Source organism: Crinia signifera, chromosome 3 (genome assembly GCF_055691185.1).
Source record: "Crinia signifera chromosome 3, ASM5569118v1, whole genome shotgun sequence".
Classification (NCBI taxonomy): domain Eukaryota; kingdom Metazoa; phylum Chordata; class Amphibia; order Anura; family Myobatrachidae; genus Crinia; species Crinia signifera.
The window spans coordinates 275,223,305-275,247,814 of NC_139219.1; the positions used below are offsets into that span (position 1 = coordinate 275,223,305).

General features: G+C 46.0%; 1 protein-coding gene across 1 annotated transcript in view; it reads right to left on the bottom strand.

Moving 5' to 3' along the window:
• The window catches only part of WDFY1 (WD repeat and FYVE domain containing 1), a 33,426-nt gene extending 10,625 nt beyond the window's left edge, over nt 1–22,801 (bottom strand). The window contains exons 1-7 of the mRNA XM_083178082.1: nt 22,643–22,801; nt 11,532–11,599; nt 5,893–5,966; nt 4,711–4,765; nt 4,481–4,631; nt 1,829–1,941; nt 88–214 (exon numbers count right to left, since the gene is read on the bottom strand). Coding sequence (XP_083034208.1) covers nt 88–214; nt 1,829–1,941; nt 4,481–4,631; nt 4,711–4,765; nt 5,893–5,966; nt 11,532–11,599; nt 22,643–22,788 — 734 coding nt within the window. The 5' untranslated portion in view covers nt 22,789–22,801. The remainder of the gene's footprint in view (nt 1–87; nt 215–1,828; nt 1,942–4,480; nt 4,632–4,710; nt 4,766–5,892; nt 5,967–11,531; nt 11,600–22,642) is intronic.
• Nucleotides 22,802–24,510: the final 1,709 nt, after the last annotated feature.

Consider the following 24,510-nt stretch of genomic DNA (forward strand, 5'->3'; position numbering starts at 1 on the left):
TGAGTCAGGAGCATGATTTTCATACATTTCCTGCATTGAGATCAGGAACAGAGCAGAGGTTTACTTCCAGAGGAGAGGAATGCTTACTGGTGTCCTTGTAGGTTTAAGGCACGTCCTTGCCTCCCTCCGATATCCCACAAGATAATACTCTGATCAGCCGACCCAGAGAAAAGAAACCTTTGAACAGGGTCCCAGTGGAGACAGGAGATGCTGCCTAAAAGACAAGGTACGGGGAAAAAAATGTCTAAATGCCCATACACACACACTAGGCGATTTTAGCTCAAAATACGGGCGATGATGTGGATCATTGCCGAATGCCTGTTTTTCAGAGTGAACCATTTTGCACAGTCTCCTTCTGTGGAAAGTGGTTCCCCCACCGTGAATATTGCTGGGCCGGGTGAAAATTGCTTAGTGTACATGCACTGAGCGATTTTCCGGCCAGCAATTTCCACATGACCGCTCTGCATACATACTGGGCACAAACAGCCGGTGTGTATGCACCATAATGATGCCAATTCTCTAGAATACAACAAATCTTCCCATAACCAAACATAACATGCACACAAAATATAAAAGAGCACCACAGCCAAAAGCACGTTCTCGGCTGTAGTTAAACAAGATCTGTAGTAGCATGTACCAATCGGTTGTTTTTTTTTTTTACATTTAAATTACATACAGTACTACAACTTATGTAGGGTACACACCAGAACGATCATGATCAGATCGCGAGACCATCGTACAATGGTCGCACGATCTGAAAATGATCCAATCATGATCTGTACCCAGTTGAAGGGATCTTTTACAAATCTTGACTGCAGCAGGTAGGATCTGCAAAATGACCAGCGGATCGGAATCGCATCTAAAACATACCAAAACATACCCAATTTACATAAAAACGGTCGAAATTGAAGGGAATTGAGGCTAAATCGTTCTGGTGTGTACCCAACATTACTGACCTGTTTATTAGGGAGACCTGTTTGATAATGCAAATATTTAAATCAAACAAATCATGTGTCAGTAGCTCAATGCATAAAAGCATACAAACACATTCAGGGGATTCAGTTGTTGGTCAGACCAAACACCACCTGGCACTTTCCTGATTAAGTCTTTGGCCAGACACAAAACATGGTGGTTAGGACGTTACTTGACATTATCGATCTGTCGATATGGATATCAACTTTAAAGGTTTGAACAAAATTCAAATAAGCTGTGTATAGGTTTGGCCCAGATTTTTAGGTTTATTCAATTCTGGACTTTGATAATGTATTTTTCGATCCATTCAAAACAGAAATCGTTAACTAAACAAGCATCAACAGAAGCCTCAACTCTGTATAACTTCTACATCATGAACCAACTGGTCCTGTAAAAAAAACAGATACACCTTATTGTTATAGGGAGAGTTCAATACAAACATCTAACTGTTAAATTGCTTTTATCTCATATGCAGTTGCAGCTCAAGAAGGGGGTGGCAGCACAGTCCAAAGTGACAGTTGGTGGCAGTTGCTGTGCCTCCACTATTTGTATGTTGAACTGCTCTGCAGTCGTCCCACCTCTGGAACTTCCACTGTCCATATGTAGAAAAATAAATCAGTGGTGATGGGTCAGGTCTCTATCATATGTAGTGGGGGCACAAACCTTCCAACTCTCCCACAGCAGTAACTAAAACAGGACGGACCAGTACAGTAAGTATGGTTTAGTGAGGAGAGGGAGCAGATGTAATGACCCAGAATATTTGCCAGTGGTGTAACCATGCTATTTATGGGACACTGAACTGCATTTAATGTGTTTCCATTCGGTTCAAATAAGGGGCCATTTAGCTAGCATTTACCTTCGTGTCCTTTAAGTGTAGAGATAACCGCACAGCCACTCTTTTCAAGCTTCAAGAGTGTAACCTGCCCAGAGAAATCTCCCACAAAGGCGTATCTTGTGTCTTCATCATACCTGTACAAGAACTTGTTAAGGATCTTCTGGTGCGAAACACAGATCATAGAAGATACAAAAAGATCTGAAACCTTGGTCACATAGACCTGTGTCATGGATCTGAAATCCCACCGGATTAACTAGACAATCCAAACTGCATTTCATAATTTTGTAATTAAAAGCCGCATTAAGCTATCACCTAAGACAGAACTGGCATTCTCCTATACTCCGGGACTCAGACTGTGGAATGAGCCATGACAGACAGGCGAGTTGTACTGTACATCAAAGTTTGGTGTAACGGCACAGTCCAAACCTTGCCATTATTCTGGTTGACTCGCAAGGCTGCCAACCTAACCCACGTAGACCTACCGCATGTGTTGACCCTCTCTCATGTCGACCTTGAGCCATGTCAACCTAGACACCTGTTGACATTGCTGTATGTCGACCCAATGGTGCCGACCTAATGACTGCTGACCATCATTAGGTCAACCAGCCGACCTTATCCCTTTCGGAAAAAGGAATGAACGGTTCAGTGTTTGAAAAAAATGTCTCTTAACAGCTAATATTCGTAGTCAGGTTTTTTTTGTGCAAAATATGCCTCTGGATTACCACATTAGGCTAAGCAAAGTTATCTTTATGGCAAGTAAACTGAAAAATGTAAGAGAAAGCATGTAGATTATAGACAGCCAACTTTCATATAAACGACTCAATGACTTCCTGCTATAGTTATCCCTATCTCCCTATTCCCGGATGTAAGAACACAGTTTATCAGCAGGTCACAACTAAGGAAACTGGGGGAAGAGGGACCACGTGTCACACAAACTAGAAGGTATACGCAAATCTGTATAAAGACAGCTCTGTTGCTGACTTCATCAAATCACATTATTCAAATACAGACACCAGGTGATCACCAATCACTTTCGTTTCTTGGGTTTTTGTTTGTTATCAAATATGTGCATGAATTATGAATTCAGTATTAGACCAAAATAAAATACACTCAAGTAGGCAACGTTTAATGGCAGTATGTCAATGTAACTGTGGGCTACCCAGGAGTTGGACATTAATGAAAATACTTCTGTTTTGAGGTAAGTTTTTTCACCCAAGTGTGAGTGTGTACGGATGGTGACAATGAATCAGGTGTAGTCACATTGTAAGGGGAGTACGCACCACTCCACAGAAGGGAATATATGTACTTTCCTGTGGATGCTCATTTTAGGTAACAGATGTCTTGCTTACACTCTGCAACAGGCCACAGCCCCTAGATGTTTTATAACCTACTAGTCCATCATAACAGTAACATCAGCATTGTGCCCAAATACAGAAACACTTCAAATGAACAGCAGATTGCCATCCAGTGGCTGCCAGCACACATAACTCTTGAATTCACCCCATAGGGCAGTATTCAATGAGAAAATTCTCTGTGTTTTATGGAGAATTTTTGCTTTTTTTCGCCTTGGACGGAGCATTTTGCTCTCCAAAAGCGAGCAACCCTATTCAATGTGAAATGTTCTCCGTCTTTCTAAGTGATTTTCTCCGTGTCTCTCCGTGTAGCAATTCTCCATCTTTTGATGGGGAGCTGGAATGTGAACTTTTAAACTAAAAGTTTTTATTTTTTTTTTATTTTGGTGTAAAAAAATCAGTTTTTTTTTCTGTGAAGGGGCATGTTATTTTTATTCATGTGCTTATAGCACATGAATATATATTTAATAAAAAAAAAAAAAATTATTTTTTATTTTTTTACACAGTGCAGCCAGCAGGGGGCCGGAGCGCTCGAGCTGCTCATTACATATTCCTATATTCAATGCACCCGATCGTTAATATGCACAATCGGGTGCAGTGAATACTGGGTCCCCCCGCTGGCTATAGGGGGGGGGGGGGGGGGGGCAGCCTGTGCTGCCTGGGTCCCGGAGAGCCCCCCTCCCCTCCACATTCCTCTGGAGCAGCCAGGGAGACTATAATCTCTCTGGCTGCTTCCGTCCCCCGGCTCCCTGAAAGCTCCCTGCCGCGGACGCTCGTCCGCTGCAGGGGTTAAGACTCGCCGCGAGTGGCGGCGAGCATCAGCCACATTGAATAGTGGGTAAAGTGCCGTGACGGAGAATCTCCAAACATGGAGAATCTCCGCTAAAACACGGAGAGTGCATGGAGAGCGAAATAAAATGCTCTCCATGCACGGAGAACTTTCTCATTGAATACTGCCCATAGAGGTGAGGCGCAGCACTAGTCTCATTATACAAGAGATCCAATCCCCCTCTCCAACAACTCAAGAACAAGAATGAATATCTCCCTGGATGCAGACAACCATTCTTGGAGGGGTCCTGTAATATTTTTTATTGTCTGATGGGGTTCCAGAGCAAACTAGTATGATGTCCCCTGTTCTAAAGGATCCCATTTCATTGGAGTATTATGGTACTAGAATGAACTGGAGAAAATAACTGGTTTCTCTACTAATCTACGAACATGCCTTTAAAATATTAGGAGTGAGTAACTATAAAATGGCAAGACTATAGTGTGCAATGTTAATCCCTGTATTGGGGATACACAAATAATTAAATAAGGATACTGGAGGCAGGATGCCCAGGAGGAGAATGCATGTCTTCCCACCAAGGAACCGCTCTGAGTGCACATCCAGGTGATGAATTTATCATGCCCAGTGCTGATCACCCATTCAGGGCCTGGAGAGTAAACCACCTCAGTCACCCGGCTTTGATGAGCTGGAAGGGGTAAGCAGAAGCGGTTATTATTGCTGAAAGACACAGAGTGAAGAAGGAGAAAGTCAAAAGGACACATTACCTGGGTATGTCTTCACAAAGTTCATTTTGTTGAAGTCATCAGAGATCAGAAACTCCTAGAGAACGAAGAAATGTACAGAATGGTCAGAAGTTTAATGCGCTTTACAGTGTGGAGTCATGGTACTGGGACTCAAAGTTAGGTCTCATAATTATACAAAATAACCACCTCCAAATAGGTTTCAATATAGCCCAAAGGCCAGTAAAAGTCTATTTCACAGGGGAAGAATGGGCATCAATGCTTTCTGGATGTTAAAGTCCTCAAAAAAATACTGCGGCAAAGAGTCAGGAGATTGAGAGACTGGAAATAAAGTGAATGTTATCCCAAATACATACTAAATCACTAATGAGGTATACTATGGCTGTAGGGACGCAATAATAACAGGACAGTAAAAAGGATCTGCTCACTCCCCCCTCTTACTGCCAACAAAGTCCTTTATTACCAATAACAGAGTAGGCAGGAGATTTTAGCACTGTACAGGTGAGATTCAAACACTGCCTATAGAATCACAGCAACTATTCCACAATTTTTATTTGCCCAGTTCAAGTTAAAAAGCACGCATCTGATTGGTTGAGAAGGGGCATTGATGAGTATCAGCATTAGACATGCACAATCCCCTTCTCCTGCATGAATCAAATACAGTAATACCCTAGAGACCACCATGCAAGATACAATAACCCCTCACTTGACTTACACCATAAGCTTATGTTGACCTTTTGTCAATGTCGACCTTGGATATGTCGACCATTTCAAGGTGATGACCTACTCACTGACTACCATTAATGGTCGACCTAGTGACTGTCGAATTAACCATTGTCTACCATTTATTCTATAACCGACTATATAAAGTGTCGACAGTACTAGGGAACATTGGAGAAGACCAATCTAAAAAGGGCTTTAGCCAGCTTATTTATAGCAAAACACATAGAATCCGGGAATATTTATAGCTTTTTATTTTACTTATAAATTGATTTTATTACTTCACATCAAAATACTTTTTTTTTTTTTTTACATAAGTCGTTATTGTTCTCATTTAAAGATATAGGTGTTTTAATGTAATAAATGGAGGTGTGTGTTTTTATAGAATGAATCCGTCCAATCACTTTGTTAATTTGTATTCTACAATATTCTTCTGTTTGTTGTAGGTTACTATGGGTTATGCAAAGCTCCATAAAACATACTCACCGCAATGGCTCCACTATCCAGTCCCACAAATACCTTCCTGCTCTCATGGTGGTATGCCAGGGAAGAGCAAGGAGCTGCAAGCAAGACAAGCCATTTAAATGTCACTTCAAAATAAGACAGACAATCATTAAATGACTCACTTACCCAAACTATAATTACCCTCTCATAAACAATAGGACATACAATATTGTTTGTTTTGCCTTACTACATGGTGTCTGTGCATATTACCAGCAGAAGGCACTACTGCACGCTCAGCACCCATTCCCAGGAAGGAACCCTCCACCGCACACCTTAGCAGAGAGATGCTAGGTACAGAGGAAGACCCTCTAGGTAACAAGCACAAAAGTTCAATTAGGATGGAGAGAGCAAAGCAGGACTGCTTACTCTATACCAGTGGTTCCCAACCTTTTTTCTCTCCTGTACCCCTTGATTAGGCTTTTTATTTATAAGTACCCCTCCTCTCAATTTGAAATTTCCACAGTACTTATGAGTGGAAGGGAGCAGTATGCGTGTCCTAATATTAAGGAGTAGCCGTGGACTAGTATATGGTCAGGAATCGAGCCGTCTTTGTCTGGCCGCTGGCTGTGTATTGTCTCCAGAGTTCCCGCTAGCGCCTGTAGGATGAATGCTTCCTCCACCCATGTCAGTGCGGGGCAGATGTTCACAGGTAGCTCTCAGTGAATTAACGGTTGGGCAAAAGCATGAGGAGACGCCGATGACGCTGCAGATGGAAATGACACAAAGTGGCTTGTTTCCATGTCAATGGTAGACCTCTTTTGCCATTGGGAGACTTTTCTTCTTCCGCCATTACCAATATTATTTCCAAGTACCCCCAACTGTTCTGTAGAGTACCCCAGGTTGGGAACCACTGCTCTATACCGTACCTTACAGCCGTGCCACTTCCAGGACTGGAGAAAATCTGACTAGGAGACAGCATACTGCTTTGAAAAACATTCATTTAGAATTAGGAGCAACACCAGCTAAAGGGACAGATCTGCACAAACCACTCTGCTATGCCAGTGTTGTAAATGCTATATTTGACACATGCATGGGGAATACTGCCTGCTTCTGTGTGCGATACACAAATTAGTAGCCGCTTCATTTTAAAAATAAGATTTACTGTAGCTGATTTATTCTTGATGGGCAACTTTAATATTGCTCCAGAACCAGTATTGGATAAATCTAGTCCAACTCCTAATTAGTCTGGGCATCTACCCAATCTCTAGCCTGGAAAAAAATCTAGTGGTACATGACATAGGATGTTTGGTATGGTAACATAAAACATATTCCTGTATAGTCCTGTTATACCCCTTTCACACCAGAAATGCAGAGACAAACCGGAAATTAAATTCCAGGGACAAGCAGGGACATTCCCGGGTTTGGACCCATTCACACATGCTTTTGAAGCAGGGACAACCCGGGTTGGCACCTTTCACACTGAACCGGGATGACTCTGCATTTCTATGAGAATAGCATTGAAAATTGCCTTTTTTAGGCTCACATTAGATTATTGATAATTAAGACACAAAACATTTGTAGTGTTTGAGCCTTTGTTTACTTGTATAAAACAAATTAAAAAGGCATATGAAAGAATCTTCCCCTCTAATGATAAACAGCTCTCTCACCTCCTCATTTGTCCAAGACATGGCACAGATTGCAGGCTTTCAGGGGTTAAAATGAACTTCTGGGGTCTGTGGTGCCACAGAACATGCACACTGTCTCTCTGCACACTGTATGCTGTCTCTGGGTGTGTCTGTGAGTGTCCACCACAACAGGAAGTTGCCCTGCTAGAAAATCAGCACTAGCAGGGGCAATACGGGAAGCAGGGACATGCCCCTGCACCTTTCACACCACCCAGTAACCCTGGAAGGACCCGAGAGCAACCCTGCTACCTTGCAGGGTTGAATTGCCGGCAAATTAACCCGGGAATTTGTCCCTGGAACCTTTCACACCAGAGCTAGTCCCGGGTTGTTCCCGGGCCCAACCCGGGAATTTAGGCTGGTGTGAAAGGGGTATTAGATGATAAATGGTCCTTACAAGGATTACAAATGCTAATAATTCTTTATCAGACCATTCCCTGGGACGCCTCACTTTAAAAAATTGGGGTCTTACTCCACGTTTCTGGGTCCCATCCCAATTTATGCTTTAGCTCCCTATATGCCATTAGATAACCAAAATGATCCTACACATAGGAAACTGTCCTATAGGTACCATAAGAAATCACACCTTTGTAATACATACAATGCTTTGCTTCTAAATACACAATTTTATTAGCTAGATGCAGTTCTAGATCTGTACTTTAATTACACTTAGAGATATACCAGTATAAAAAAGGAGAAGGAAGAGAGAAAAGAAGAAAAGTGTATGTATAGTTCCTTATCCACTTAACGTTTGTGTATTATCAAATGCAGCCATTCAAAGAAAGTGAGTAACAGTATAGACTCCAACCCATCATTGACAATCGCCTATAACATTGGCTGCAACATATTGGTGACATTGACTGTCCCATCTTTATCTACACTTCCCCATGTCACCTGAAACAACGGCCTCCCTGCCCAGCACGGAGGCTCTCTATAGCCGGCATCCCCCGCCCGCTGTCATCCCCCGCACGGCTCCGGGGCTGGGCTAAAGATAAGATTTAGCAAATCTTATGTGCAGCCCGTCCGACCGCGCATCGGATCGGACGGGGTGTCTGCAAGTGCGATTTGGGCCGATTTCACGGCCCGATTCATCTGAATCGGGTGAAATCGCGCCCAAATTGCATAGTGTATGGGGGCCTTAAGACTGCAGACAGAGCATTTGAGGTCACTGATTTTCTGTCCCCAACAGTAACCAAGCGGGCTTGCAGTAGTGCATCCTACCTGTGATTTGTGATGCTAAAGGCCCCCATACATTAGGCCGACTTGTCCTTAGGACAAGTCGGACCCGATTCTCCTGTGAGCCGCCCGGCAGCTCCCCGGGAGGCTCACATACAATTTGTCACTTGATGTGATAAATCACTTGCGATTTACCACATGTAACGGGGAGCTGCGGGCGGTGAGGAGCAGGGGGGAGGGCGCCGGTGATCCTGGGGCTGGGGCGCAGGGAGCCGTGTAAGAGGCCCCTGCTCCCGGCACCACTCGCGCTGCCTGGCAGCGTCTTCTCCCACCAGGCTCTCTGGTACTCTGCGCTGCCCCCCCTGCTCCCGCTGATGGCACCTTCTTCTCCTCCTCTGCCGGGCTCCCTGCGCCGCTCCCCTGATCCCTCCGCCCGGCTCTGGTAGGTCCCCCCCGGCAGCTGCAGTCCCCGCACGGCTCCGGGCAGCACATAAGATTTAGAAAACCTTATGTGCAGCCCGTCCGACCTGCTGACTCCGATCCAATGCGCACGGGGCCGCGCATCGGGTCGGAGGTCATGTCTCCATATGTGATTTGGGCCGATTTTACGGCCCGATTCATCCGAATCGGGCAAAATCGTGCCCAAATCACATAGTGTATGGGGCCTTAAGATTTGCTAAATCTTATGTGCAGCCCAGCCCCGGAGCCGTGCGGGGGATGACAGCGGGCGGGGGATGCCCGCTATAGAGAGCCGAGCAGGGGGAGGCTGCATAGGGAGCCGGGCAGGAGGAGGGTGACAGCGGGAGCAGCGCGCTGGGCAGGGAGGATGACGCTGGCTGCCGGGCAGCGGCGGGAGCCGGGAGGAACACACTAACTTGAAAAAAAAAAAAGCCCATACAGATGACTAGCAAGCCATTGATTGGCTGAGAGAGGTCTCAGCCAATCAATGGCTTGCTAGTCATTCTGTATGTTTTTTTTTTTTTCAAGTTATCTGTGTTCCTCCCGGCTCCCGCCGCTGCCCGGCAGCCAGCGTCATCCTCCCTGCCCAGCACGCTGCTCCCGCTGTCACCCTCCTCCTGCCCGGCTCCCTATGCAGCCTCCTCCTGCTCGGCTCTCTATTAGCCGGCATCCCCCGCCCGCTGATGACCCCCCCACATGGCTCCCTCCTCCTGCAGCTCCCCGGGGACCGCGTATGATAAATCCATGCGATTTATCATATGCAAACCTTGGCACATCAAGTGCCTAATCGTGTGTCCCCCTCCCGGGGAGCTGCAGGGTGAAATCAGGTCCGACTTGTCCTTAGGACAAGTCGGACTAATGTATGGGGGCCTTTAGGTTCCTGGCAGAATATGCTGCGTATGAGATGTGTAGTTAGCGGGATAATTCTGAACAATGTAAATGTTGCACAAGCTGACATAATAGCGTGTATGACTAAGTGGGGGTCATAGGCTAGCATCAATCAGTACTGGTGGGTCATAGGAGAACATTATTTGCTGGGGCACAAAAGCTGATAGAAGTGTACAGCAAGGCAAATGTATTAACATGTGCCGTTGGGAGAGGGTGTAGCATTCTGGTTGTACAGTTTATAGGAAACGATTGATTATTTAACAATGATTGTATATGTTAAAAGGCTTACAAAGCAAGCATTTGGCAAATATATACTCCAAGGAGAAAATTTTAATTAGGAGTGATGTTATCACCCTGGGAGTAAGCATATGTCTCATTTTGGAAAGGGCTGTTCATTTAAAGAATAATTGGACATGTTAAGAGGCAAGCATTTGCCAAAGACACACTCCAATGAGAAAATTCAATTAGGAGTGATGTTCTCACCCCCGGAGTAAACATATAGGTCACATGTACAATACAGCAAAGTTCGCAGATTTTTTTGCAAGGCCGTAGAGCTCTGAGCAAAAGTGTGTATAGTCAAGTGTGAGTCCAAGCCACAGGGGGGGAAAGTTCATGTTTAGATGCCGTCATCAGTCTAGCTTAAATCAGAGACATGGGCAGAAGTGCAAACGGATTACGGTTATAGGACCTTATTTTGCAGCCTTGCGAGTTCCCGATAAATTATTATCCTGCAGAATGAAGTCTCTAATAAGGTTTCATGGTAGACGCAGTCCATACAATGGGTAACCATATATTTCTGTAATGTTCTATTTACACTGTATTCAAACTGCCATTCTGTTCCACTTATCACCGGTCATCACATAATGGGGCAGATGTATTAAGCTTTAACAAGCGATAAATGCAAGGGTGATAAAGAGAGATAAACGTCCAGCCAATCAGCTCCTTACTGCCATGTTACAGGCTGTGTTTGAAAAAAGTCAGTAAGGAGCTGATTGGCTGGACGTTTATCTCTCCTTATCACACTTGAATTTATCTCTTGTTAAGGCTTAATACATCTGCCCCAATGGGCCTAATTCAGACCTGATCACAGGACAAATTGTTCTTAAAATGGACAAAACCATGCTGCACTGCAGGTGGGGCAAATGTAACACGTGCAGAGAGATAGGGTACATTTCTAAGACGGTAGTTCTACGTCACATGGGGTGTTACTATGGGCAACCAATCCAAATCTACTTATTTATCTAGCACCTTCTAGAAGATAATAGATTGTATCTGATTGGTTGCCCATAGCAACATCCCATGTGAAACAGAACTCCCATCTTAGTAAATGTCTATCTTAGATTTGGGTGTGTTATTTTGTTTCTGTGCAGAGCAAAAGAAAGCAAATGTGTAATGTACTGTGCATACGCCACAGCAAGAATACATCTTCATCAAACTGTAACATCAGCAATAAGAAAAGAGACCCACATAACTTACATGACATGGTGTGATAGATGCTTGGCCAGTACTGCCCACTGTCTCTCTTCAGCCATACCCGCAGTGTCCTATGGATACAAAACCCATTGCTCAGACATTACACAATCGGCACTTAGCAAAATGTCAGCATTAAACATGTGATTTGGTAAAGCACCACCAGTTACATAGCACCGAACAGTGACTGTACTGCAGGCCATTCACACCAGTCACTGCATCACTAGGGCATAGTGTAAGTTCCCCCACACAAGAACCCACTGCACTAGATTCGATTCTGGCATGTGTTTGGTGCATGGGAAGAGCACTCTGAGAAAAACACACACACACACACACACACGTGGAACATTGTAACAGTAAACAAAGGTGGTTCTGGTCAGTAATCACACACCTAACCCAGTGGCAGCAATACTAACCAACATTCAAAGAACAGTGCATAGACAATAGGGAATAATTCTGAAAAAAAGGTTAATGACCAACGAGTGAGGAGCAGTGTTAGAGGTACACTGGCGGCTATGTGGGTATTGGCACTGGATAGTATACTGTAGGAGAACCACTGGCTGATAAAGTGGTAAATTGTTCTGCAGATTTATTTTGCCAATTGCTTTTGCAGGCATTTGTCCAAGTCTAGACTCAAATTTTGGCTGCCAACTTTGTACATTGGTTGATTCACTTTGTCACATGTTGGTTGCCATCCAAGAAAATCAAATTGAAATAGCAGATGGAAAATCAGGTTTCTTATGATCTCCGTCAATTTGTGTGATGTCAGTGGCCAACCCTTAAAGTACTCTCTGAATTACAAATGCACTGGATCAGGGGTAGCCAACTCCAGTCCTCAAGTGTTATACAGGCCCCTTCACAGAATTAGCTCCACTTGTGGATCTTTTAAAATACGTCAATGAGTAATGAATACATCTGTGCATCGTGAACTGTTGGCGGCTCGCTATGGCAGGTGTGGGGAACTTTTTGTGTGCCAAGGGCCGTTTGTATGGGCCAAAAAATCCTTCAGGGGCCATATGCAAAAAAATTCTCTTAAAAATTGTCCTGCTGCAGCCGTCCCACCCCCCTTTTGGCTGCCGCTAAATAGGACTGACAGTATCTGGCTGCTGTTGATTGAGAGGAATCTCGCGAGAACTACCGACCGCACGTGAGAATTCCTCTGTATTTGACTTCCTGCAAAGCCGCCAGGTGGGTGAGGGGGCCACTCAGACCAGGTACGGGGGCCGCAAACAGCCCCTGGGCCTGAGGTTCCCCACCCCTGCTCTATGGACTGGAGTTGGTTACACATGTGCTTGATCATCCTACTGTGAGATAACCCATCACTATTGTCAAATTGCTTAAATACAAACCTTTCATAGCGCATTCTTAGAAAGTGTTAGGCAAACACATTCTACTCTAAACCAGGCGTGAGAAACCGCTATTTGAGAAAACATCGGTACTCTTTACCTAGAACGGCGCCCGCGATTGAAATCGCGGGCGTCGGGGGTAAAAATCGCGGTGATCGCGGGTAAATCGGGATGGCCGCGATCACCGCGATTTTCCCATAGGGAACAATGTTAAAACGGCAGATTGACCGCGATTTTACTATTAAATGCCTCAATGGACCCGATTTGGGGCCAAATTAACCCTTAAATGGCCCCCCAAATTTTTAACGCCACCCCACGATCCACGCCAACCCGAAGCGTGGCGAGCGCAGCGAGCCCGCGAGGGGCGGCGGTACGCGTCCTCCGACCTTTTCATGCCCTACTATCCACTAGGGCGTGGTGTGAGAATATAATAGTGTGGCGAGCGCAGCGAGCCACCGAGCCCGAAGCGTGGCGAGCGCAGCGAGCCCCGCGAGGGGACGCGGATACCTTCACAGGTAGACGCGTCCCCTCCCGGGCTTCACAGGTGTCCGCGTCGCCACGGACACCTGTGAAGCCCGCGAGGGGACGCGCATAACTGGGAAGGTATCCGCGTCCCCTCGCGGGGCTCGCCACGCTTCGGGCTCGGTGGCTCGCTGCGCTCGCCACACTATTATATTCTCACACCACGCCCTAGTGGATAGTAGGGCATGAAAAGGTCGGAGGACGCGTACCGCTGCGCTCGCCACGCTTCGGGTTGGCGTGGATCGTGGGGTGGCGTTAAAAATTTGGGGGGGCATTTAAGGGTTAATGGGCTCTGTGGCCCATTTAACATTGATTCCTATGGCCAAATCGGGTTGATTGAGCCATTTAACAGTAAAATCGGGTCCATCGCGCCTTTTAACATTGATTCCTATGGGAAATCGGGAGCATCGCGTCGCGGGCATCGCGGGTACATTTATGTGCGTCCGCGACGCGACCGACACGATTTCCATGTTTAACATGGGTTTTAATGGGAAATCGCGGGCATCGCGTCGGTCGCGTCGCAGACGCACATAAATGTACCCGCGATGCCCGCGACGGGCGCCGTTCTAGGTAAAGAGTACCAAAACATCATTGCAAACTAATTTATGTCCAGTTTCTTATATAGTGCAGCATATTCCTTTACGCTTGACAATTGGAATTGTGATAAAACAAACTGGGTAGTAACAAACCGACAGAGGTAGGAGGGCCCTGCTCACAAGCTTACAGAATCTATAGGGATAAAATAACATGAGAAATATAATCAACTACTAGAAAACTTGTCAGACTATAAACTGGTTTATGACTTTTTTTTTTTTTCAATTTTAAAGCAACAAATCAGCCAATACATAGGAGAAAATGTATCAGATTACTCCAAAAACACATAACAGAAAACTTTAATGGAGACTCCTGGAAATGCCCAGGGCAAAGAACAGATCATATATGAAAAGATCATGTGAACGGGGGTGAAGGGTTAAGTGTGACTCCTCAATTCACATGTTGTGACTTAAACAAGAGCTCCTTGTTCATTAGGAAAAAACCCACAAAACCTCCCTTTATTTGCAGCCACTTACAGATCGCCAATTAGGTCAGCACTGAGGAGCCATTGTGACTATCAGCCGCTGGTCACAGAGTAGCTGCCAAAGTGCTCAAATTACAGACAAGAGTGTGATGAAGCAATGTACAGTGTCCTTGGTCCATTGGTTCTAGATCATTAATGTCTGCATATAGAAACGCATTTTATACATTGCCGTGGAATAGAAACCACAATGGCAGTCTGTATACAGATCAGCAGATTATGTTATATGATAAAAGGCTAGTGCTGCTCCTCACCACTATGGGGGGGGGAATTCAAGTATTGCGTGTGCTGGCGGTCACTAGATGGTGCCCAACTGATCATTTCAAGCGTTGGTCGATTATGTTGTGCACAGCCGCCGGCGCCGACATTACGGTTATGTTGTTCTGTCATTTTGACAAGCTGGTAACTAGTCATTTTACAATTGTTATCGAATTTCTTTGGCCCCACAAGAGTTCTGGGAGGTGTCTTGGCAATCTGCTTTTACATGTCATTATTGGGGTGAAATTCTACACAGTGCAGAATAATGGGTTAAAAGATGTTAGACAGGTATATGAGTGTGTTGCACAGATGGGTGTGGTATAGGGGTCCGACAGTTGGGATCACGACAGTCATTATCCCGACTGGCCGGACCAAGACTGCATGGCGAGCGCAACAAAGCCCCTTGCGGGCTTGCTGCGCTCGCCACGCTGCGGGCACGGTGGCTCGCTACGTGAGCCACCTATTCTATTCTCCCTCTATGGTGGTCGTGAAGCCCCACAAGGGAAAATAGCCGACGGCCGTCGGGAACCCAGCTGTCGGTGTTTCGACAGTCGGGATCCCGACGTCGGGTGAATACCTGTCGGGATCCTGACTGTTGGGACCACGTCCGGCACAGACGGCAGATGGTTTCTAAACATTGCAGGTGGACATTTGTGGTGGTGTTCAATCTGTACCCGGTAATTTAACCATACTGGACGCTATACTTGCTACACTTTTTTGCCTAAAACAATACTGGGGTGTATTATCTTTAAAACCCCAGTTTCTTGCTCTCGCACTATATGCTTGCAGGTGACCTTATTAATGAGCTGACACTATACATGACTATTTTGTGATAACTGATGCTCTGGCTAATACTATAAAGATCATATTTATTAGGGAACCATATAGGGTCGGGCCACACTGAGTGAGGATTTCTTATCCTTTTTAATACACTGTCTGTGTTTCATGTTTATCACTGTGAGTGTATATTTCGCAACTATTTTAAAATATACCCAATAAAGGTTACTTTTTATTTAATTTTGTTCTCGAGTGCACCACACAGAGACATACTTTTCTTTCCCTTGTAAATCTACATTTCCATTTATCTGTGTTTTAGATTTTAAATAAGAAAATATTTTTATTTGCGTATTCTCAAATAGTTCACATTGGGTTTTTTTTTTTGCATAGATATAACATTTGCCAGTTTATACCCCTTTCACACCAGAAAATGCAGGTACTTCCCCAGTAATATGGTCCCTGGATCATGCAGGGACATTCTCGGGTTGGCCCCTTTCACACCAGCCTAGTCCCCGCATTTTCTGGTGTGAAAGGGGTGCAGCCAGAACACGCTGACACTCAGCACATGCTATCACTCACTGCGGGTTTGGGATTTGAGCTGTCCCCTGGCTGTGTGGGTGGGCTGCTATGCGGGTGATGTGTAGGGCTGCATGGGACACGAACTGCAGAGAGAAACCCTGCCCCCTCCATGTCCTTCAGTTCCTCCAGCGGTGGGATTTCTGTCCCTAGCAGTCACCTCACCCGGCTTCCCACCCAGCAACATTCAAGCCAGGTGAGTAGCTTTCACACCAGCCAGTAGTCCAGGATGGGTCCGGGAGCAACCCTGCTAGCTAGCACGGTTGAAATCCAGGCAAATTTACGCTGGTGTGAAAGGGGTATGAGAACAAAATTATCATTAAGTTAATCACTCAGGTTAAAACCAGAAAACTGTAGATAAATAACTCTTTTTAACCATAGAAGCCTTCCTGGGGTCTCCTATTGTCAACACTAAAACAAACAGTTTAAATTGCATCAGACATACCAGCATATGACAACAATTGATAGTTATTGAAGATCCATCACAGATAGCCATTCCAGCACATGGGCTTCCCAATGCTGGAGAAATCCCTGACATCACTTTAAGGTTAAAGCTGTGTGCACACGGGGGCGATAGGGGCTAAAAATCGCTGGAAATATGGTCGCTGGCGACCATATTGCCAGAGATTGGAGTGCGCACCAGCGATAAATCGCCGGATGCGCTCTCCCGTATCTAGCCCCCTTATGAGCAAGCTCCTGCGACCAGCTGATTACCTCTGCTGCTCCCCCGGCAGAGGTTCCCTTTCATCATCAGCGACCATCTCTGGTCGCTGATGAAAAGGAGAAACTGAGCAATATATTGCTCAGCCATATATTGCTAGCAATATATGGCTGAGCAATATATCTCCCCCATGTGTACGGGGCTTAAGGCCCCCCATACATTAGCCCGACTTGTCCTAGGGACAAGTCGGACCCGATTTCCCCGGCAGCTCCCCGGGAGGTTTCCATCATGATAAGGCACTTGATGTGCCAAGTTGTGCATATGATAAATCGCCATGCGATTTATCATATAAAACTCCCGGGGAGCTGCAGGGGGAGAGCGGGGTGAGGGACACTGGGGAGCAACAGGGGGGGAGCCGGGCATTGTAGCTGTCAAATAGGCAGCGGGCGGTGGGGGGGCGCTGGAGAGCCGGGCTGGGGACACAGGCAGCAGCGGGCGGGGGTGGACGCCGGTGAACGGAGCTGGCCGGGCGCAGCATGACCGGGGACGGGGAGAACGCTGCAAGAAAAAAAAAAAAAACATTACAAATGAATTGGAAGCCAGTGATTGGCTGAGAGCTCTCTCAGCCAATTGCTGATTGGCTGAGAGAGCTCTCTCAGCCAATCACTGGCTTCCAATTCATTTGTAATGGTTTTTTTTTTTCTTGCAGCGTTCTCCCCGTCCCCGGTCATGCTGCGCCCGGCCAGCTCCGTTCACCGGCGTCCACCCCCGCCCGCTGCTGCCTGTGTCCCCAGCCCGGCTCTCCAGCATCGCCCTCCCCAGCGTCTGTCACCGCTGACGCTGCCCGCTCTCCCCCTGCCTGGCTCTGGCGTCCCCCGCCCGGAGGCTGCACATAAGATTTAGGAAATCTTATGTGCAGCCGGTCCGACTGCCCGACTGCCCGACTCCGATCCGATGCGCACATCGGATCGGGGGGGCTGTCAAACCATGCGATTTGGGCCGATTTCATGGCCTGATTCATCCGAATCGGGTGAAATCGTGCCCAAATCGTATAGTGTATGGGGGCCTTAAGACTTGAGAATTGCGAGGCGGATTTTGAGTTGGGAGCAAAGCAAAAGAGCAAGTCACGTAACTTGGCACCATTGTAAAACCATGACGCACTAAAAGATTTAGATTTCATAGGGGGGTGTCCTAGTTCAAATTTCAGTGATAAAAATAAAGCTGTACAGCATTTGGGGGCTATTTGGAAAAACTGCCAGCATTTACCCTGCATGCAAAAATAATTAAATGTATTTGGTCTCCTTGTATTGCAACATGGTTTGTCAAAGTTAAGACGTACTTGTTTTCCTCCCACTTCAAAATCAACCCCTATGCATAATGATTCTAGGGCTGATTCCGATGTTCAAACAAAGATTAGCAATGTTTTGAGGACTGTTAATTCATAGGGAACTATAAGCCTTTTAACTATAAGGAACTTTTAATATAAATAAAAAACTGATAACAGCGATTAGGATCTCAGGACTCTCACCATTCAATTTTGTCCACAGGTAAATGTAGACAAAAAAAAAGCATGTGAGTCCTGAGATCCTAATCGCGGTTATCGGTTTATTATTTATATTAAAAGTGTATATACTGCACCATGATGTCCTTTTTATCCTTTAGAGATACTACTTCATCCAATGAGGAGAGTGAAAGGAGGACTTGTTCCATAGTGACTTGTGTCATCCCTCCCATTATGCGCTGTTGTCTACCTGATATGTAGACCATATAATTGGGTACGAGTCAACACTATTACAACTTGAAATCACCATATTGTTAACAATATCACACCATTGTGGTCTTTTTTCTCTTTTGGGTACATCATCTTGAAAAAAAATCAATATTTCTAAGCGCCTTGAAAACCTGCCAAATTCTGTATGGTATTGTATGTCTAAATTATTTTGGAGTGGTTCTTCGATCTTTTGGAAGTGGCTATCAGGGCTGCTGATTTAGCGCACAATATATTAGTCTGAATCTATTGTTCTTTTTTCAAGAAACAGCGGCTGGGACCCTCTGTGGCCAAGAACCACAAGCAACAGTTCCCGACTACCTCCCGGGAAAGGAGTTAATGCTCATTGGTGTTGTGTTCAGTGTAGAGGGCTTCTCCGTCCATGCTTACCAGTCTCGCATAAGACCCATGGTTAGCAATAATTTGAAAGGGAAATTGCTTTTGCATACATAGGATTAAAATATACACAAGATTAAAATTAGATAGAGTTTCAATTTTTACTAATCACTGCCATAGCAGGCCCAAGACAAAGGCAGTGATAGATCTGCACTCATAAGCTGTCTCGTACTACCCCCTAAGGCAGTGGTTCCCAACCCTGGTCCTCAAGTACCCCCAACAGTGCACGTTTTCCAGGTCACCCGGCAGGTGCACTCATTATTCAGGCACATTTGAAAAGATCCACAGGTGGACCTTATTATAGCACTTGTGATTTTGTGTGGAGACCTGCAAAACATGCACTGTTGGGGGTACTTGAGGACCAGGGTTGGGAGTCACTGCCCTAAGGTATGCTTTCTTGATATCGGTCATTTTGTACACCTCTATGGCAACAGTAATTGCCCTCTTTTGTAACCATGAATGGAGGATTCAAATTGTTACGATTATGATTGTGCCCTAATGGCATAGAGCAGTGGTAGCCAACTCCAGTCCTCGAGAGCTACCAACTGTTCACATTTTCCAGACAACCTAGCTGCTGCACAGGTGAACTCATTACTCGCTGACATTTTAAAAGATCCACAGGTGGAGCTAATTACTTCACTTGTGATTCTGTGAGGAGACCTGGAAAACAGTAACTTTTGGTAGCTCTCGAGGACTGGAGTTGGCTACCCCAGGCATAAAGGATGGTGTAACATCTCTGTATATGATAAACAGACCATGTTTATAACCATGAGTATGCCACTAAATCTCCAACTGTTCTGACCATTCCAGGAACATATTTTCATAGGACAGATGATCCTGAGTGCACTTCACAGAACCCTATATCAAGATAAATGCTAAAAGCACCCCAAGTGATCACCACGCAGTACTCCATCATGTGCCTACAATAAACATTGTAAGATGAATGCACCATGATCCTGATATACTGTATTTGTCACTGACACATATTGGGCATTTTGCGGCCTATTCAATCTTGGCTGTGTTTTTCACCAGGTATAAAAAAAAAAAAAAAAAAAAAACACAGCCAAGATTTGCCTTTCAGTATTGACCCGTTTTTGAGTACATGCTGATTCGGGCGGGCGAATCTGTACAGGAGAAAACGGCAGCAACCACGTGAGCTTGCAGCAATTCCACTGATGCACATAGTTTCCGCCTATGCTGGATTCATCAATGGGATTGAATACGGCAAAACGAATTCGCCCAAAGAATGGGTGAAAACTGCTGAGTTTTCGCCTGGCGAAAATTTCTTGAGGGATTGAATACGGGCCGTAGAAGTGAATTTACTAAAGTGAGTTTTTAGAAGTGAGAGATGTTACCCTGAACATCTCACTTCTAAAAATAGTAAAGTTACCCTGAAAGAAAAAAAAATGTAAATCTGCACCTACAATTAGTGTATTTTTGCAAATATGCAGAGTAGTGCACATTGCTAAATCCATGAAGGACAGCACATGCGCTCAATATGCATCAGCTAGCTCACCCGATGGCATACGATGCAACGCGATTTTGATCCCCTATACGATAAAAAATCGTATAAGCACCCTAATGGGTGCTTACAATGTTAAATGCACCCCCACGCCACCCCCCCACTATAAACGTGAACCCGAAGCGTGGGGAGGCGGTACGCGTCCTACGACCTTTTCATACCCCCACTATCCACGTCGGCGTGGAGTTGAGAATAGAATAGTGTGGCGAGCGCAGCGAGCCCGAAGCGTGGCGAGCGCAGCGATCCCCGCGAGGGGACGCGGATACCTTTACAGGTAAACGCGTCCCTTCGCAGGTATCCGCGTCCGCTCGCCACGCTTCGGGCTCGGTGGCTCGCCACACTATTCTATTCTCAACTCCACGCCGACGTGGATAATGGGGGTATGAAAAGGTCGTAGAACGCGTACCGCTGCGCTCGCCACGCTTCGGGTTCACGTTTATAGTGGGGGGGAGGCGTGGGGGTGCATTTAACATTGTAAGCACCCATTAGGGTGCTTAACATTGTATAAGCACCCATTAGGGTGCTTATACGTTTAATCGCATCGCATCGTATGGCATTGTATGCCATCGTGCACTATCGTCGCATCGCATACCATCGTATGCGTTATGGTATGCGATGCGATGGGCGCCGCCAAAATACACAAGTACAACAGCATTTACTTAAGTTACAGCCTTCAATAACCTTTTTTGCAACCTGATTACAGCAGTCATTGAAGAATCACCACCCCAAAGATGTGCTGGGAGCATGTGAAGATCACAAAATGTAGAAAGCACCCTAGTGACCACCATGCAATGGAGAACATCCTATTGACTGCAACACAGACCATCAAAGGGACAAAAATATAATGCTGAGAGCATCCCAGCGACCTCTACCCAAAACCAGGCATCCAGTAACCTACCCAAAACCAGAGGATCCAAGCAAAGGGGATGGGCGAGACGTGCCATGCATCCATTGTAATATATGAAAAAATGTTCCAGTACAAACATTATGGCATATGGCACCCTGCATCTTTCAAAACCCATGCAGTTCCTCTTCCTTGTCTGGGGTGTCACTCTCTGCTGTGGTGCTTCTAGCACAATGAGAGCTATATTTCAGTACCACTATGCAGACCAGACATGTGCTAGAAGCACCACATCACAGAGCAACATCCCAGGCATGGAACAGGAACTGCACAGGTTTATAAAGATGCAGGGTGCTAGAATGAACACAATCATAATCAAATAAAACTGCAACTACTTATATCAATATTTGACAGCCAATTCACCATCCCTACAAGAGACTAAAGAGGGACAAGTTGGAGAGAAAGAATACAATTACCAAGAAGTACAAATAGCAAAATTACTGTACTTGAAATCAGCTCCTGTAACGTTACAGACTGGGTTTGATAACAGGTAGGAGCTGATGGCTTGTTGTTTATCACTCTATACTTTTTCTCTGAGTTTGAAGGAGGTGCAGTTTTTTTAAAGCGGCAGTCATTCACACACAAAATCTATGCCTTGCAAAAAAAGATTGCAGCTTTAAACTTATGTCCCAGATCGGCTGGCATCCCACACACATGGCAAACTTGGATAAAGGGCCATATGTAATAAGCCTTGAAACGGGATAAAGTGGAGAGAGAAAAAACAAACTAACCAACTCCTGTCATTTTTTTCAAACACAACCTGTAACAGGTCAGTCAGGAGCTTATTGTACAGTACTTTACCTCTTTCTCCATTTTAACACTTTTCAGTACATATGGCCCCCTATTACATATGCTCCTGTATGTGATTGCTGCCACTATAGCATTAGCGGCTTGCAGTCGGCTAGCATTTATGGGTACTTGTCTTGCTGTTGTCTGGGAAATAAGCATCACCTGTGCTGAGGCGGAGGGGAGAGATCAGGGTGAGTTAATCAAGTCTAGAGCTATAATAAGGCACAATGACACTAATGCAAATTTTATGACACTAAACTTGATTACCCGACCATACACAAGCATCTATACATCAGTCTGCTAGCAGATAAGGGTACACCGGCAAGAGACATACAGGTAGGCATGAAGGTGCTGGATACAGGCATATAGACAGGCAGCATACAGGTAGGCATGCATATGCAGGGGGTGGGTACAGGTAGGCAGGGGGTGAATGCAGGCAGGCAGAGGGCAGATTGTACACAGCCGGCTCAGCGTGCACTATGGAGGGGGGAGTTGCTGTCACACTTCGCGCAGGGCAAATCATTACCGGTCCTCGCTGGCAGTGATGACGCCGTCCTCCCGCGGGATGAGACATGCGGAGGTGACGGGTTCCCGGTGCCCGGGGATCTTAGTAAGCAATACAGGGCCGCGCGGAGACCGGGAGTGGATCTCAGCCGCCATCTCCCTAGTCATGTGATCTGAGCCAAGACCGGAGCCGTACTACATGACATAGCGACGCACAGTCACTGGGGCATAACCGTAATGCTTCGACTAGACGTGTCTCCAGGGTAATAGGCTTAGCATACATTTACAACGGAGAACAGCAGCTGAGTCCGACTAGTACTCAGAGTCAGGTAGCGTAGGTAGGTGCACAGAGGAAAGGCCGCCGGTTGCCCCTTCCACAGTGACTATGTATCACATCTCATTACCTGTGATGCCTGAAGCTAAGCTGCATATTTGCCAATATAATATAAGCGCCTTGAGTCCTATTGGAGAAAGAGCGCTATATAAATAAAATTATTATTATTATTTCTAAATACTGTCCAGAAATATTACTTTTCCATACCTCCCAACACGACCCTCTCCATGAGGGGCATAATTCTCTCTTCCTGGACTTTCCTCTTAATGTATGATTACCATCACCTGTGGTGAAACACCTTTCTGATCAATTAGCCTGTTTAAAACCGGTAATGGTAATCATAAATTAAGAGGGAAGTCCAGAAACACAGCATTGCGTCCCTCCTGGAGAGGGTCCTGCTGTACCCAGACAAGACCCCGAACCGGACATCAAAATTTGCAGTCCGGAGGATCCTGAGGGTGTCCTGTCCGGGGCAGGGCCGTCTATTCGTATGGGCTTAATGGGCACTTGCCCAGGGGCCCCAGGTGTATAAGGGCCCTATCCTGATAGCTGAGGATCCCCTTTTTCCAGGGATACCAGAAATTTGAATATCTGCCCTGGGGAACTGGAGATATCCAACTTCAAAGCAGCAGTCCACATCCGACCTGTTAATTGTAATTCCCAGTCATATTTCTCAGGTTCTCTCTTACTTTGAGTTTTTATGATATGACATTCTAAAAGCTGGGACTCTCCCTTTTCTGTCAGCACTAGCGTCTTGTCTCTATCATGCCCAGAACCAGAGATATCAGCCTTCCAGCAGCCGGTCCCTGCTCCACTGGTGTACAGTTTTATATTTTTGTCAATGGATTGCTCTGGCTCCTGATCTCTGATCCCCAAGTTCCCAGCACCTCCTGAAAGTTGGGACTCTAGGTTTTTATACTTTTGAAGGCTAAGAAATCTATTTCCAGATAATGGCGATATCATACCTCCCAACTTTGCGAGCCCAGCAGGCGGGATGCTGCGTCGAAATTTTCGGGCGTGTCGCCTAATTTGGGGGCGTGGCCTATACTCGTGGCTCTCCTGCGAGGCCACGCCCCCATTTTGCCGCTATGGGGGCATGACCCAGAGGCTCTGTGAGCCTCTAGCCATGCCCCTAGCCCCCTGGCTGCGGGAATAGACGCTGTGCGCATGCGCACAGCGTTTATTCCCCGCTGCTTAGCAGCTGACAGGGGGGGACTCCCAACAGCCCCCCCACACCGCGGGACACTGCCGCCCGCGAGTGGGACAGCGGGACAGGCCCTGATAATCGGGACTGTCCCGCTAAAATCGGGACTGTTGGGAGGTATGCGATATCTGCAGTCAAATAAGCTGCCCTTCTACCGGAAAATGACGAATATTAAGCCCACTCCATTATTAAACCCTCCCCTGCGTATAAAACACCCCCTACCTCCCTGGAAGTCATTGCCAAGGGACCCTTAATTCAGCTCATTGTCCCCTTCCACACGTTAGTGTTCTCCCTCCCACCACCTGTGCAGTAAAGGAGTAATTGGCAGAAGTTACTGCTCCAGGTCCTACAT